Genomic DNA, 14181 nt, shown 5'->3' with positions numbered 1-14181 from the left:
TGATTCGCCATACTAATTTTAAACACGCAACATCATTGGCTTCCTTGATTGACCGCAGACCCAAGCCTCCCTCCTCTTTGGGTTTAGAGCAATCCTTCCATGAAACCTTAGCTTTGTTTGTATTTAACTCCGGACCAGACCATAAAAAAGCTGCACATAGACTGTCAATTTCTTGTATACATTTCTTTGGTAGCCTAAAGGCTGAGATCCAGAAATTGGTTAAGCTATGAATCACTGACGCAATCAACTGTAATCTCCCTGCAAAGGAGAGAAAACGAGCTGTCCAAGAGCTGATTCTTGTGCGGATTCTCTCCATGAGCAGAGTGTAATCGTGGACAGTCATCTGTTTTGTCATCAGTGGTAACCCAAGGTAACGGACAGGGAGATCACCAGCAGCAAAAGTAAAATGGCTGAGTACCTCCTGCTTAGCATCATTGCTAAGGCCGGCTAAATAGAGCGTTGATTTTTCCATACTGATATGCCGACCAGATGCCTCTGCAGACCTCTTAGAAACCTCAAGGATTCCATCAATTGACTGTCTCTGGCAATCTGAGAAAACATGACTTGACATGTTTGCATGTGATTGTGAACAAGTTCCATGAATAAATACAATCTAACATAAAAGTTACAAACAAACAATTAATCGCCTCACGGCCCATTACGTTGAGACAATTTTGTATCTTCTAATCAGTTTACGCCAAGATATTATAGACATCAACTTATTCACCATATAATCAATGAACGCAAGTACAAATCAACATGGGTGAAACTCATCATACAGGGAACGCTATGAATATGGCCGGTACGAATTATATCATAACATTATTTAACCACCAATGTACTTTTTAATGATGAGTTGATGGGACGAAACAAAGAAAAGAAAATCCAAAACATGGAAAAGTTCATAAAGAATATTCGTTTATAAATTATAACATTCAGAACAGACATAAAAGAGAGGAGATGCACGAGAAAGGAACGAGAAAGGAACGAAATGCATGGAACATACTCTAAATCCGATAAGATTTTAACACAGTTACTTTAGTTTATGTAAAGCAACTACGCTTCATACTTTATCGTTCAACGGTTCAAGAAACGCGAAATTACACACAGTTTGGTGTTATTAGTTTGACTCCTACCACACTTACGTAATTATACTATTTTAAAAGAATCATAACAACTCCTAAACGTCCTTCTTCCATGGTCAAGTTAAAGTATAGATTTAATTAGCATTTGTTTTAGAATGTGGTAGAACTTGTCAACATTCTTAGCATTGCATCATCCTTTGAATTAAACTAGTTTATATGAGTGTATTTGGTTCGAGAAATGATAAAAGACAAGTGAAAAGAGACGAGAAGGACAATAGTTTTCAAGACCAAGTAAAAACAATATTATAAGAGTACGATTAACCCGGAGTTCTTAGTACGGGGTTCTTAGCGAAAGTTAAAAAACTGTTTCTTAACTTTTAATTAAAAAAGTTAAGAACTGGTTCTTAAATAAGGACTTTAAAAACTGGTTCTTAGTTTTTTTAGTTAAAAATTAAAAAACAGTTTCTTAACTTCCGCTAAAAACTCAACTCTAAGAACCCCGGGTTAATCACAGTCTATCAGTTGTGACGCTAAATTTCTAACCTCAAATAGTATAAAATATAAAAGGATGTCCTACGCAAGAATAATTATTATTTTTAGGCTGTAACAAAAGAAGACAAAACAAAATGACTGAGGGAATAATAAATACGAACATTTATTTGTGTTTTCGTAAGAGAGGACTCATCATCTATTGCCAAAGGAACCTTGGTTCAAGAGTTCAAAGAGGTAAAGAGGACGACAACAATAAAGATCCATAAGCAAAATTATGAACAATAGAAGACAAAGCCCTCTGAGTTCGCTACACATCTATTTTAAATTAACCCAATATTTCATATATAATCTAATTAATATTTTTATTGTTATCTTTAGAATGCACTATAATCCAATTTTCTATTTCATGTTCGTTTGGATTTGGCTTCCTTTTTTAATATAAGATAAGATCTGTTTTTTTTTATGAGAAAAAAACAAAAAAAACACTAAATCAATTTTTTGTTCTTATCAAAAGTCACAAACTTAAGGTTTAGAGTTAAAGGGTGGGGTTTAGGATTTAGGGTTTAGGGTTTAGAGTTTAAGGTTTAGGGTTTAGGGTTTAGGGTTTAGGGTTTAGGGTTTAGGGTTTAGGGTTTAGGGTTTAGGGTTTAGGGTTTAGGGTTTAGGGTTTAGGGTTTAGGGTTGAGAAATGAGGTTTTGGGGATAAGATTTCAAATTTTGAAAAATAAAAAAATTAAAATTTTCAAAAGATAAAATACTATTTTGGTCATTTTAGTTTTTGAGTGCTATTTTTGTGATATAAACTTAAAAAAATGCTATTTTGGAGATTTGCCCTTTTTTTATTCTTCGTTGGTTTGATGTATTTTAGTTTACAAGCCTGACTAGTCATTAATGTAACAATTATTTAAGTAAATTACGCTTTATTTTCTAAATGGTCAAATTATTTTGCTTCTTTCTAATATAAAAAATTAACATAATCAAAATTTTATCCGTTTAAATGTTTACGGTTTAGTTGAACTTCACCCTAGTTTCCAAATGTTGATAATTCAACTGAAAAATACTATTTGTAAGACTTAGAAATTACAAGTGATGTTTGGGATGAAACTAATATTAAATAATGTAATTTTGAGTCTGAGAATATTACGGGTTTTGGAACCTCAGTGTAGTTAAGAAGAAAGAATTTTCATCATAATTGTCTTAATCATTAAATAAAAAATAATTTATAAATAAAAAGGTTAAAAACAGGAGGTATTAAATGAAGGTAGGGTGTGTGTGTAAAACACAGAGAGAAGCAGGTGAGGTCAAATGAGACACAATACTTTAATGCATTGAGCAGAAGAAGAAGACGAAAGAAAATTTAATAGAGAAGAGAGCTAACAAAAAATGGAAGTTAATGGAGAAGAAAAGAGAAGCTATAGAAGAGAAGATGAAGAAAAGGAAGTTTACTACCCTCTTCTCAACTCTCCATGTTCTGCCTTTCACAAAACTGTTCAAGCCATATTGAAGTGCCTTGGTCTTGAATCATCATCCATACCACCATCTTCATCATCATCAGAAGACCCTGGAACTGAAACTGTAAGCTCTTTTTATTCTCAATATGATCTGCTCATTTTGTTTCCTATGGATTATGTTAATCAGTTATATAAATAATACAATCAAGTGAGATTAGTAAGGGAATCCGGAGCAAAACTGTTTAGGAAGCTAAATATACAAATTAAGAATACGAGCTGAAACGAGTTCATCACTTCGAGAATTTATATAATTTAGGAATTAAACCCTAATTGAATTTGATGTTAGAAGTCATAATTATGTATATAGGTTCAAGAAACGGGATTTATGGCGATGGTTGCAAGATTGACAAGAAGGAGACCAAGACCGCCTTACAGCTCAGGACAACCTGGTCAGATCAACTGATTCTGACACTCTTAAAGACTTATGTCCTTGTGTTTAAAACTCACTTATGTTTGCTTCTTGTGAGCGGTTGGGTTTCTTTATTTGAAATAAAACAAAACTTGGTAGACTCTTTTGTGAGCGATTTACTAATCGTAAGTTTGTTTTATGTATAGGATAGGATCCTTCTGTTGTTATCATCTGTGTTATTCTTTCGTCTTTCCTTAGGAGTTTGATACTCTGATTGTACTATGTTTTCCTTTTTCAAAGTATGTGTTATTTTCTATATTAATGAACTTTCGGCCGATAAAAATACGTTCAAGTTAGTAACTGATTTAAATTAAACAACAAATCCTCTCAAAAATGATAACTTGGAAACTGGACTGTCATAATGAACCGCAAATTCTTTTGCACCAATTGTTTAAAATGCAATAAATTTGATATTATTTTCCAAAAATACACTTAATCGAAAATACTTTAATATTTAGGTTTATGGTTCAGTGATTATTGTTTAGGTAGTGTCAACAATTGTTTTGTTATATTTATTATTTTTTTAAAAATATGAAAGTAAACATTTTGACAAAAAAAAATCTAGTCCATATAAAGCTAAAACCAAATGACCAAGTTCTTATGTTTTAATATAAATTCAGATTTTACAATAAGACCAAATTGAATGAAAATAATGAAAACATAATTTGAAGTTATTAAGAATTTTACATGTAATTTTAAAAAGTCATCAGGGGCACATGCCCCACACTGTGGCTTTGCCACTGCATATATATGTTGTAAAAATACTAGTCTTTATTCAAAAATCATAGCATTCAACACAAAAGTCTATGTTGTATTTAAGTTCTTTTAACTGATCTTATAATTGAATCTGTTTTTAATGTATGAGGTCGAGTTTCCAGTTTGGATCAAAATCTATTCTCACAAATTTATATAAATATGTAAATGATTAGTTCAATACAAAAATCTACCGAAAAAAACAACTGTAGTTTGCAATATTTTTTATTGTCCGTGCATGTCACCAGCATGTTAATTTTAGTTGCTATAGCTAATTATATACTTAGGATGTTTATTCGTGCATTACTCAATTCTTTGCAAGTGATAATCATTTAAAAAAAAGGAATAAGATTACTGTTTAATCTGACACCAAGAACCGGCCAAAATGTGCGTAGTTGCTGGTTCTTTCGAGCTTGAGCAGAATTTTCCAATAAGGTTACCGACCGGATAGGCACTTTCAAATCACTGCTCAACAAGTAAGAAACCAATCAAAACATTGTGTCTTAAAAAAAATTCCATTTTCATTCTCATATATACAAGAAAAAAAGGAAGAAAGAAGCCTAGCAGTAAACATCAGATCCAAGGTAATACAAAATTATCACAGACATTTGTTTTTATCTGGTCTTATTCATAATCCTATACTATAATCTTTCTTTCTTTCTTTCTTTCCTCCCCCACCTAAAATCCTTTTATTCTGTGTTATCTGCTGCTGCAACTACCCTGAGCTTCATCTGTGATCATCTTCTTCGTTATCTCTTACAACATCAATAACCGTAGCATTGCAGAAGAAACATCTCTGACAATTGAGGAGATGTCTAGTTATGCAACCGTAACATGACCGATGTGAACACGGAACAAGCATCGCATTAGCATCGCCCGCGTAGCAGATACAGCACGTGTTGTCATCCAAATCTGTCGCGTCTTTGTTGAACAGCTCTTCGATTCTCGCAGGTTCCTGTGATGAAGCTCGGTTCACGAGGTGGTTCAAGAAACTCGCAAGCTGTCCGAGTTTCTTCACATACGCGTCATCCCCGCTTACACAACCGTCCTGAAAAACATATTTTGATTGGTAAAGGAAAGCAAACATGGTAAGAGACTAAGATTTAAGAGAGGTTAACGTACCCAATTATACTCCAAGAGGTATTGAAACCCGCAATAGACTGTATCAGGACAGTCCATGCTTGCGAAAAGGCCAACTACGTCATGCTGTTGCTTCTGTTTCGAATCTTCGCTAGCTTCCAAGAGATTCAAGATTATACCAACCAAAGGAGCTAATAAGATCCCTCGGCTGAGTTTCTCTGAAGGTTGTCCTTGCCGTCTAAGTGACCTGGCCCAAGGAAAAAAATATGTTTAACTGAGTGACACTTCAAGCGTTTAGAACATTTATTTTAATGAACTTACAGATCAAAGAACTCGTCATCTACTGCAGAGGTCATGTGATTCAAGATGAAAAGAATCAACTCAGTGAGCCTACGGAGATTTGTGTCAGTCCCAGAAAGAAAGGCTTGTGGTATTGCAAAAGTGCAGAACTCTAAGACCCTTGCGAGATTGCTTGAAAGCTCAAATATCACACAGCATTTCCTTTGCTGAAACTCCATTACCTGCACATAAAGACAAAAGAGGAATTTAAACAAAAAAACTGGTAAACTTGATCGATACAAAGGATGATCCATCCAACAAGCTTTATTATTATCTGAACCTGATACTTCTCTTGCATGTCTCGCACGGAGACGGAGAACTCAGTGATGGTCCAGCTCAGCGTGTTGAATAGCCGGTTAAGAAAAGTAGAGAGTAGTTCACCATCATTGATGCAAGCATCTCGTAAAAGAGCCTAAACCAAAACCAAGAGAATCAAAAATCTAATATGCAAACTTAGGATCAAGTAGGAACGTTATAAATCAAATCAAACAAACCTGGAAGACGGTAGATGAAAAGGAAGACTCTCCGTTCTTCAAAGAGCTAAACCCGGAACCTTTGCAAAGACGAAGAAATATATTTGTGACTGGGATCCAAGATCTGTTGTCAAACGCTGAGAGTAGAGCTGCAGGCATGTGCCGAGTAGCTGCCTCGTTGTTCTCGAAAGCTTCCATGTACTCTTTGTACTGTACCAAGACAGATATCGATTGGAGAAGTAGATCTCTAAGATCTGTGTTCGATATCCTTGAATCGTTGAAGTGCGTTACTACAAAAGTTATCTGGAAAAACCCCAAGAATTCATAATGACCATTGTTAGAGTTGTTAACTAACCTAGAGAAAGACATAAAGAAAAAAGGAGATTTAAGCATACAAATGATGATAGTCCTTGTTTGATAAAGGTTGTTGATGGAACAAACGGAGGATCACTCTTGCGAAGCACATGGAAACAATCTACCTGCAGAAAAAGAATATCAAAAGAGACTGTAAGTTTTAAGGATTTCGCTGAAAAACATCTCCTAAAGTGGAGGCATTGAACTATTTACCAAAGATTCAAGGTAGAACTCTGGAATGTACACAAACACAGAATCCATTTTGCTGAGAATCAGAAGTAACTGAACAACCCACATGCACAACGCATACATTCCCCTTTGCTTCCACCGAGAGAACAATGAGATGCGAAACCTATTCATAGAGTTTGATTAAAATCTCTTCATCACTACACTTTGATGTACAATGATCCAAGAATTAAAGGTGAAACTTACCAAGCAGAATGTCTAACACACTCCATCACTTCTTCCTTGTAACTCTTGCGAGCTTCCTTCAAGCGCTTTAACTGGTCACCAGAAGCTCGTTCTCTTATTTGTTTATCCGTTTCTTCAAGAAGCGATATCGACTGCGATTGCTGAGACATGTAGTATGATGCCTAACCAAAAAAAACAACATTCAATCAAACCTTTCAAGCATATGGCATGTATCATACAAGAAACATAATCTAAAACACTAAACTTACCTGCTTAAAATTTGGAGCGACAGCAATATGGTATAATAGCAATAGAGAATCTAACAGTTCCTCTTCGCTTAGTATAGCCGATGATACTCTGCTCTCTTGTAGTGAAGTCCTCATAAACCTTACTGGACGATAACCAAAGTCAGGGAGGTCAGACTGATTACTCGTGCTAGGCTTGTCCTCTATTTCTTCACTGAAACTTCCACCACTACATTCAGCAGCAACATGAGACGATCTCTCCGGAATGGAGCTGCACTGACCACGAGAACTTTTCGCAGTGTTCTTTCCTCGGTCCTTTGAGGATTTAGTAAGATCAGTATCATAGGCTATGCAACAGCACGGCTTCTGCTCGGTTGTGTGAGTTACTCTGTTATGCTCATCATCCATACAACCTTCTTCCCACCGCATTATCTCTTCCTCTTGGTCATCATCTGTAGGGTAGGACTTCGATATATGACTAAACAGCCCGCCAAGCCTAGTGATATCAGCTCGGTGCGGATCGTTTTTGAGAAACAAACTCAACGGAAACTTCTGCTGACCACCTCTGTGAAGGAAACCAACGTTGTGACGGACAGCTTCTTCGCTACTCTTCAGCATCTCGAAACCTTCTGACAGAAAATGGAGTATAACCGAGAAGAGAGAGACGAGAACTGAGTTTCGTGTGACTCCTGAAGGGGCTAGATTCCTGTTTGCGCCTCTGTTCTTTAATAAGAGGTTCTGAAGGAATCCCCTGAATGCTGAACCAGGAAGCTGGGGAGGCGATATGGGTGGTATGAATTGTATGACCAAGAGACAGAGGTTTCTCTGCTTCTCCTCAATCTGAATTCCAATAGAGAGAGAATTAGCTAATCATGTTCCAGACACTATAACCATAGAGCAAAAGAAAATGATTTTATCATACCTTGTTAATGGCTTCGGAGAGAGCAGAGATGGTAAAGCCCATGCTACTCTCATGGGAAATATCTTCAGAGGATCCAGGCCACCAAACAACAGGCATTAGCTGCTGCAAGTCATGCTTGTTGGAGCTCCTGCACGACAAGAAACCTTCGAACAGAAACTCGAAATGCAGAGATCTCCACCACAGCACCATCAACTCTTCCCGTCTTAACAAATGACAAGCCAGCGCGAGATAAGGATAAGGTCCCGAGTACGGACACTCGGTCAGAGTAAGCGTCGCTGTTTTGCAGCTAAAAGCAAGAGCGTTTATCACGTGCGCAAATATCAGATGAGATAGCGGGGACGCAAGAAGCACATCAAGAACTCTGTCTAGACTCGAACAGTCGTGCGGCGATTGAGTTCTGAAAATCTCCAAGAGGAACGAGAGAAATGCACCCCGTCCTAAGTACTCAGGCAACAAACGGTCTTGCTCGAGTATGTAGTAGAACTCATCGCATATGGCGCGGGAAACTGGGGAGAAGAGTTCTTCAACGGAGGCAAACCTCCTAAGTCTGCTTAACGTATCAGCCAACGAGCGGTCCGGCCTATCCAGCAATCTCGAGAAGCATCGTAGTAGCTCTGTACCAAAAGAGCTTCGAGATGGAGCTTCTTGGAGAGGTTGGTAACCTTCCACAGGGTACTTAAACGGGTAAGCACCGAAGTTTAACTCGCATCTCTCACCTTGAGAGAGAGAAATAGCAGGGTAATATCCAAATCCAGGTCCGAGTTTTCTAATACCGGTAAACGCAACCCCAAGGGAGACACCATTCCTGTAGAAAGATATCTCATCACAGTCCAAATCAATGCAGCAACCGATGACGTCACCAGCCAGCCATGACTGCCCATAAGGTTCAGATTCGTTGTTCCATTTGCTCACCCTTCGACCATCAAAAGCATATGAATCGTCAGCATCGCCCACACCTTTCTGATCAGTGAAAGGACAAGCAATAGTCGCCCAGCCAAGCTGTTGAATCCCCGAGGTCTCCAAAGCCACTTCGTACATCCATTTGCCTTTCCAGATACAAGCGTTGGCCCTGGCGCTGCTGAAGAGCGCTAAGCTCTCTAAGACAAGAGGCGGCTTCACGATCCTGAACTCGCCGCATATGCTGTAATCTTCGAGGGCAACGACAGAAGGTCCAACGCCGTGACTCACAACAGAGATTCCTTCTCTACGACTCACCGAAGCATCTAACTCGCAATGAAGCTTGGAGAATTGATTCTTGATCACGGCTCGAATCACGCTACTGTCTACTTTGCCACCGTCCAGTGGAGCAACTGACTTTTCTGGTAGACCGAATATGTACTCGATGGTCCGTTCTAGAGGGCGGTGAAGGGAATAATCAAAATGCGGAACAATACGAGATTTTGACGAACTCTCCTTGGCGTCTTCACCGTTCAGCAAAACGGCTAAACCAGAAGACATCATACCACCAACCCGTAGGCTGTCTTCAGCCATATGGCATTGACAGGTTGCAAATGACTCCTAATAACCTTAACTCAAAAGCTGCTCTTCAACACAACCAAGCTGTGGATGAGAACAAAAGTAGCATCAGTTTCCAAATCGAACAAGAGTTACGAAGAAGTGAGATACTCTTGAGACCATAAAGCTTACAACTTTACCAGATACGGTGGACGAAACAGCTATCTACAACAAACCCATAAAGCTATTCAATTTCTAACAGATAAAACGAATCACCAAATTCAAACTCACCGGAGAAATCGAAAGCCGATTCGAGACGATGAACCCACCAAATCTGCGACGAGATGAATCCTGAGACGGCGGAGTCGTGCTAGGGTTTTCTTTCTCAATTGCTATTTCATAAAAAAAGGACAAGACTTTTTTATTTTTTTCTATTTTTCTTCTTTCTGGAAGAGAGAGCGAGAGAGAGAGAGAGAGAGAGAGATTCTTCTGTGCCCAAATGTTTGGGGAATAGAGAGAGAGAGAGAGAGGAGATGGAAGAAGAAACAGCGCTACGGAATCAGAGAGACCGGAGGCTACCACCGAACGAGCCAATGAATCGTCTGGCATGCGGGTCTTCCACTGACACGTGTCGGTGTTAATGACGTGGATGATGACGTCTTCAAATCCACGGTCACGGCGGCGTCTTGTGTTTGTGATTTTGATCGCTGTAACTTTTTTTTTTAACGACCGGAGGAGGAAAAGTCTACGGATGCGGACATTTTCTTACGTTTCTTCGGTACACGTGGCTTGTTTACTTGTTCTTAATCAAATTAACGAATTGCAAACAAGTAAAAACACTAATCGTATTCTTTTGCGCTGACGTTACTTCTTGCTTCTAAATTTATTTTTTGTCAACCTTCTTACTTTTAATTAAAATTGGCATAGAATAACTAATTTTATTTATTTGTTTCAAGCCTAACAGTTTCTTAAACCTGTTATTCATTTCGATTTGTAAGAAAATATCGCAATTTAACAAAGATATTTGTTTCACAAAAATAGTTGTTTTATGTTTTTAGTGTAATTTATATTTTTCTCTATTTTTTCCATATTAATTTAGAAAATTATTATATATTAATATTTTGTCTTTTAAAATTATGTGTTAAAATATAGTTATTCTGGGTATAATTACAAATTCACTTTTAAAATATGTGAAAACTTCAAAACTACCATCTTTGTGAAACAAAGAAACTAGTTTATATCACCTAAAATGTTTAGCTGACTTTCAGTTTTATAAAATGATATCGCTTCAACTATTTAAATAAACTAGATAGAATACGCCGCTGACGTCATACACACCTCTCAGAATGGTATTTCCTTCTCCTCTTTCAATATTTTTTCTTGTAATTGAGTCATATGCTACTTTTTGTGAAAAAATGGGTCATATGCTTCTCCAATAATATGTTAATCATTGAAAAAAATAAGTAAAATGATGGATGACATATTGTGAATTGATTCATGATGCCGTCAAAACACGTTCATAAAGGATACAAAACATATTCAGAAGGGTTCAACTCTCAATGATCAATATTCATATTGGTTGTTAGAGCATCCGCAATGGGAATTCTTAGGTGAGAATTCTTAAAAAAAAATAATTAAATAATCAGTGGGCCCCACCAAAAGCTAAGGATTCAATCCTTAAAATTCATAAATAAGGACTCTTTCTTTGTGAATCCTTGCACTATTTGCGGGTCCCCACGACTACGTGGCGGCTCGTGAATGGTCGTCTTTTTTTTCTTTTTTTTTTTTAAAATCCAAAATATCTAGGATTAATCTGAAATGCCCTTGTCGCTAAGGATTCCAATGAGTCTCACCGTTACGGATGCTCTAATATGGTCAGATGAATACTACTAGACATACTTACTTACCATATTAGCATATAAAAGAGCTTGAAACATACTGACTGAGGATATTAGCATATAAATATGGTCAGACAAATACTGACATATTTACTTTAGACGAATACTGACATACTTAGAGCATCTCCAACCCACCCTTATATTTGCCTCTATATGCTATAATAGAGGAAAATTTACTCCAACCCACCTCTATTTCTTTCCCTATAATAGAGATTGCTATTTTTTCCTTTATATTCAGGAGAAAAAATAGCATTCTTCTATAATAGAGATGTACTTTTTTATTTACAAAATAGTCCTTTAACTTTTGTGATTATAACTAAAATACATGTTTATGAAGAAATACAATTTTTACATATAAATGCACAGATTTTTGTTTACATACTAATTTTTAATTTTTATATATAAATAAAATAAATAAAAAGATATCTAATTATTTTATGTTTACATACTAATTATTTTATTTTAAAGTCAGACTTTTTATTTAATGAATGATGTCTAAAATTTTATATTGATAATTAAAACTATTAATTAAAATTTAATTATTAAAAGTTTAACATAATTTTACATACTGATAACATATTAAAATTAAACATAAATATTGAAACAACTTAATACTTAAATATTAATCAATACAACATGTTGAAACAACTTAATACTCCGGTAAACTACTTCCGAATCCACAAAAATTGTTAAAATATTGTCCAAATGACGTGGGTGGAGGAGGAGTTTGCTGATTTTGTTGCTAGTGACTGCGCTTTTGTAAAATATGTGCTTTCTTTACTTGGAAATGTTCACGGACATTTGGATCTTCTATGGAATTTACGTCACAAAATAATTTTTTTTTTCTTCATCTGTTTTAAAGCAAAATTTTGTCTTTGAATCTCTAACTGATGTTTGTCTTTGTTCACTTGACTTCTTTAGGTTCTCTAAGAATTGTTTATTTCCTTCTTCTAGTGTATTGGAAGAGAAGCTCCACCACTAGAAGTCCAAATACCAGATGATGAAGATAATCGGTTCCAAGAGTTTCTAAGTTGATTCAGAAAAATTAAAGATAAAGAAGCTCATTTCTCACTTCAAAATGCATTAATTGACCATTTATGGGAAAATATAGTAATGAGATGTTTAGATAATGTATATTTTGTTTTATTATTATTTTCTAATGTCATTTGTAATAAAATGTTTAATTTAAATAATATTGCAATTTTATGAAAAAAAATTAAAAGTTATAATAAATGGGTTAATTTGCAATATTTATAAGTTATATGTTATTTATAAAATAAAAAGGAATCTTTTAAGAATATTCTTTTATAGAAAAAAAAATAGAAAAATACATTGGAGAGAAACTCACCTCTATTATAGAGTTCCTCTATTATAGAGGAAAAAATAGAGAAATACATTGGATGGTCTTACTTCATCAACCATTAAAGTAAACTTAAAAAAAAAAAGAAATTTGAATACTGACATACTGACTGGCGATATTGATATGGTCATGCGAATATGTATTTTTTCCTTAAAGTCTCTTAGCTCTCAATGATCAATATTCTTACTGATTCTTGACCATATTAACATGTAAATATGGCCAGACGAATACTAACATACTTATTTACCATATTAACATATAAAAGAGTTTGAGACATACTGACTGACCATAGTAATATATTAATATGGTCAGACGAACTGAGACGTACTGACTCACGATATTAACATATAATATGGTCAGTCAGTATGACCTTAAAGTCCCTCAACTCTACAAATTTCATAACTCCATTCCGAAGGGTGACATCACTCGAAGAACTCCGTGTATATGTAATATGGTCACTAAGTTGTAGAGTACGGACTTGTAGAGTTGTAGAGTTGTAGAGTTGTAGAGTTGAGAGACTTTAAGCTCTTTGTAGAGTTGAGAGACTTTAAGGTCTTTAAGCTTTGACAATCTCTTCTTATACCGAAGGGTTCAGAACTCCATTTTGAAGAGTGTCATCACTCGAGGAACTCCGTTTTTCTCAATTCGTCTGACCATATTAATATGATCAGTAAGTATGTCAATAATCATTGAGTCAGTTAGTATGTCAGTATTCAAAGAGATTGCAAAGCTTAAAGTTTCTAAACTCTACAACTTTACAAGTCAGTAAGTATGTTAGTATTCATTTGATTATATTTTTCTGACTAGATGGCAGATGGTTATACTTTTTTATTTTGTAAATTTTCCTCTTCTAAAAGAGTGTAAAACATTTGAATTATTGAAATATGGTTTGTCCAAAATAAATTCTGGTAATTGAGTGAATATTGGTAAATTATACTCAGAGGATATTATAATGAGTTGTTTTGTTTTGTCTCTCATCTGATTAATCTCTCAAACTGCCAAAAATTGGTTTTCACGGTAGTTGACTTTTAAGTTCATACTAGACCCTGATCCGCGCGCCAGCACGGATTTGAATTTTCGGTTTTTGGCTATTTATTTAACTAAATAATGTATTTGTAATATTTGATGTATTATATTCACCAAGTAAATAATTTTTTTGGCATCTTAAACCATCTATTTACGATGAATATTCGATATCATATAAAAAATTGAACAAATAGACGTAATTAGAGAATTGTAGACGATATATAAAAACAATGGTTATTAATGTAAAATATGAAGAAATGTTATATTATGACTGAGTATGGCATAAAAGATTATAAATTAGTTATACATGCTTAAAGAAAATAAAATGATTTTTAAACTTCTATGAAAAATTTAACATATAAAAAAGG

At 35.4% G+C, this 14181-nt stretch overlaps 2 protein-coding genes across 2 annotated transcripts; one reads left to right on the top strand and one right to left on the bottom strand.

Moving 5' to 3' along the window:
- The first annotated feature begins 2857 nt into the window (after window positions 1–2857).
- Window positions 2858–3767, top strand: LOC106310725 (elicitor peptide 6). Its single transcript, XM_013747946.1, has 2 exons — window positions 2858–3152; window positions 3396–3767. The coding sequence occupies exons 1-2, from the start codon at window positions 2961–2963 to the stop codon at window positions 3489–3491; spliced, it is 288 nt and encodes a 95-aa protein (XP_013603400.1). The 5' UTR covers window positions 2858–2960; the 3' UTR covers window positions 3492–3767.
- A 965-nt stretch (window positions 3768–4732) lies between these two features.
- LOC106311764 (E3 ubiquitin-protein ligase RKP) lies at window positions 4733–10051 on the bottom strand. Its single transcript, XM_013749037.1, has 11 exons — window positions 9821–10051; window positions 8075–9634; window positions 7177–7992; window positions 6929–7089; window positions 6710–6848; window positions 6538–6621; window positions 6164–6445; window positions 5950–6081; window positions 5652–5851; window positions 5373–5577; window positions 4733–5298 (listed from the first exon to the last, which is right to left on the bottom strand). The coding sequence occupies exons 2-11, from the start codon at window positions 9563–9565 to the stop codon at window positions 4978–4980; spliced, it is 3831 nt and encodes a 1276-aa protein (XP_013604491.1). The 5' UTR covers window positions 9566–9634; window positions 9821–10051; the 3' UTR covers window positions 4733–4977.
- Window positions 10052–14181: the final 4130 nt, after the last annotated feature.

This window comes from Brassica oleracea, chromosome C8 (genome assembly GCF_000695525.1).
Source record: "Brassica oleracea var. oleracea cultivar TO1000 chromosome C8, BOL, whole genome shotgun sequence".
Classification (NCBI taxonomy): Eukaryota; Viridiplantae; Streptophyta; class Magnoliopsida; order Brassicales; family Brassicaceae; genus Brassica; species Brassica oleracea.
The sequence above is the reverse complement of the archived record's forward strand: the minus strand, read 5'-3'. Positions and strand labels throughout refer to the sequence as shown.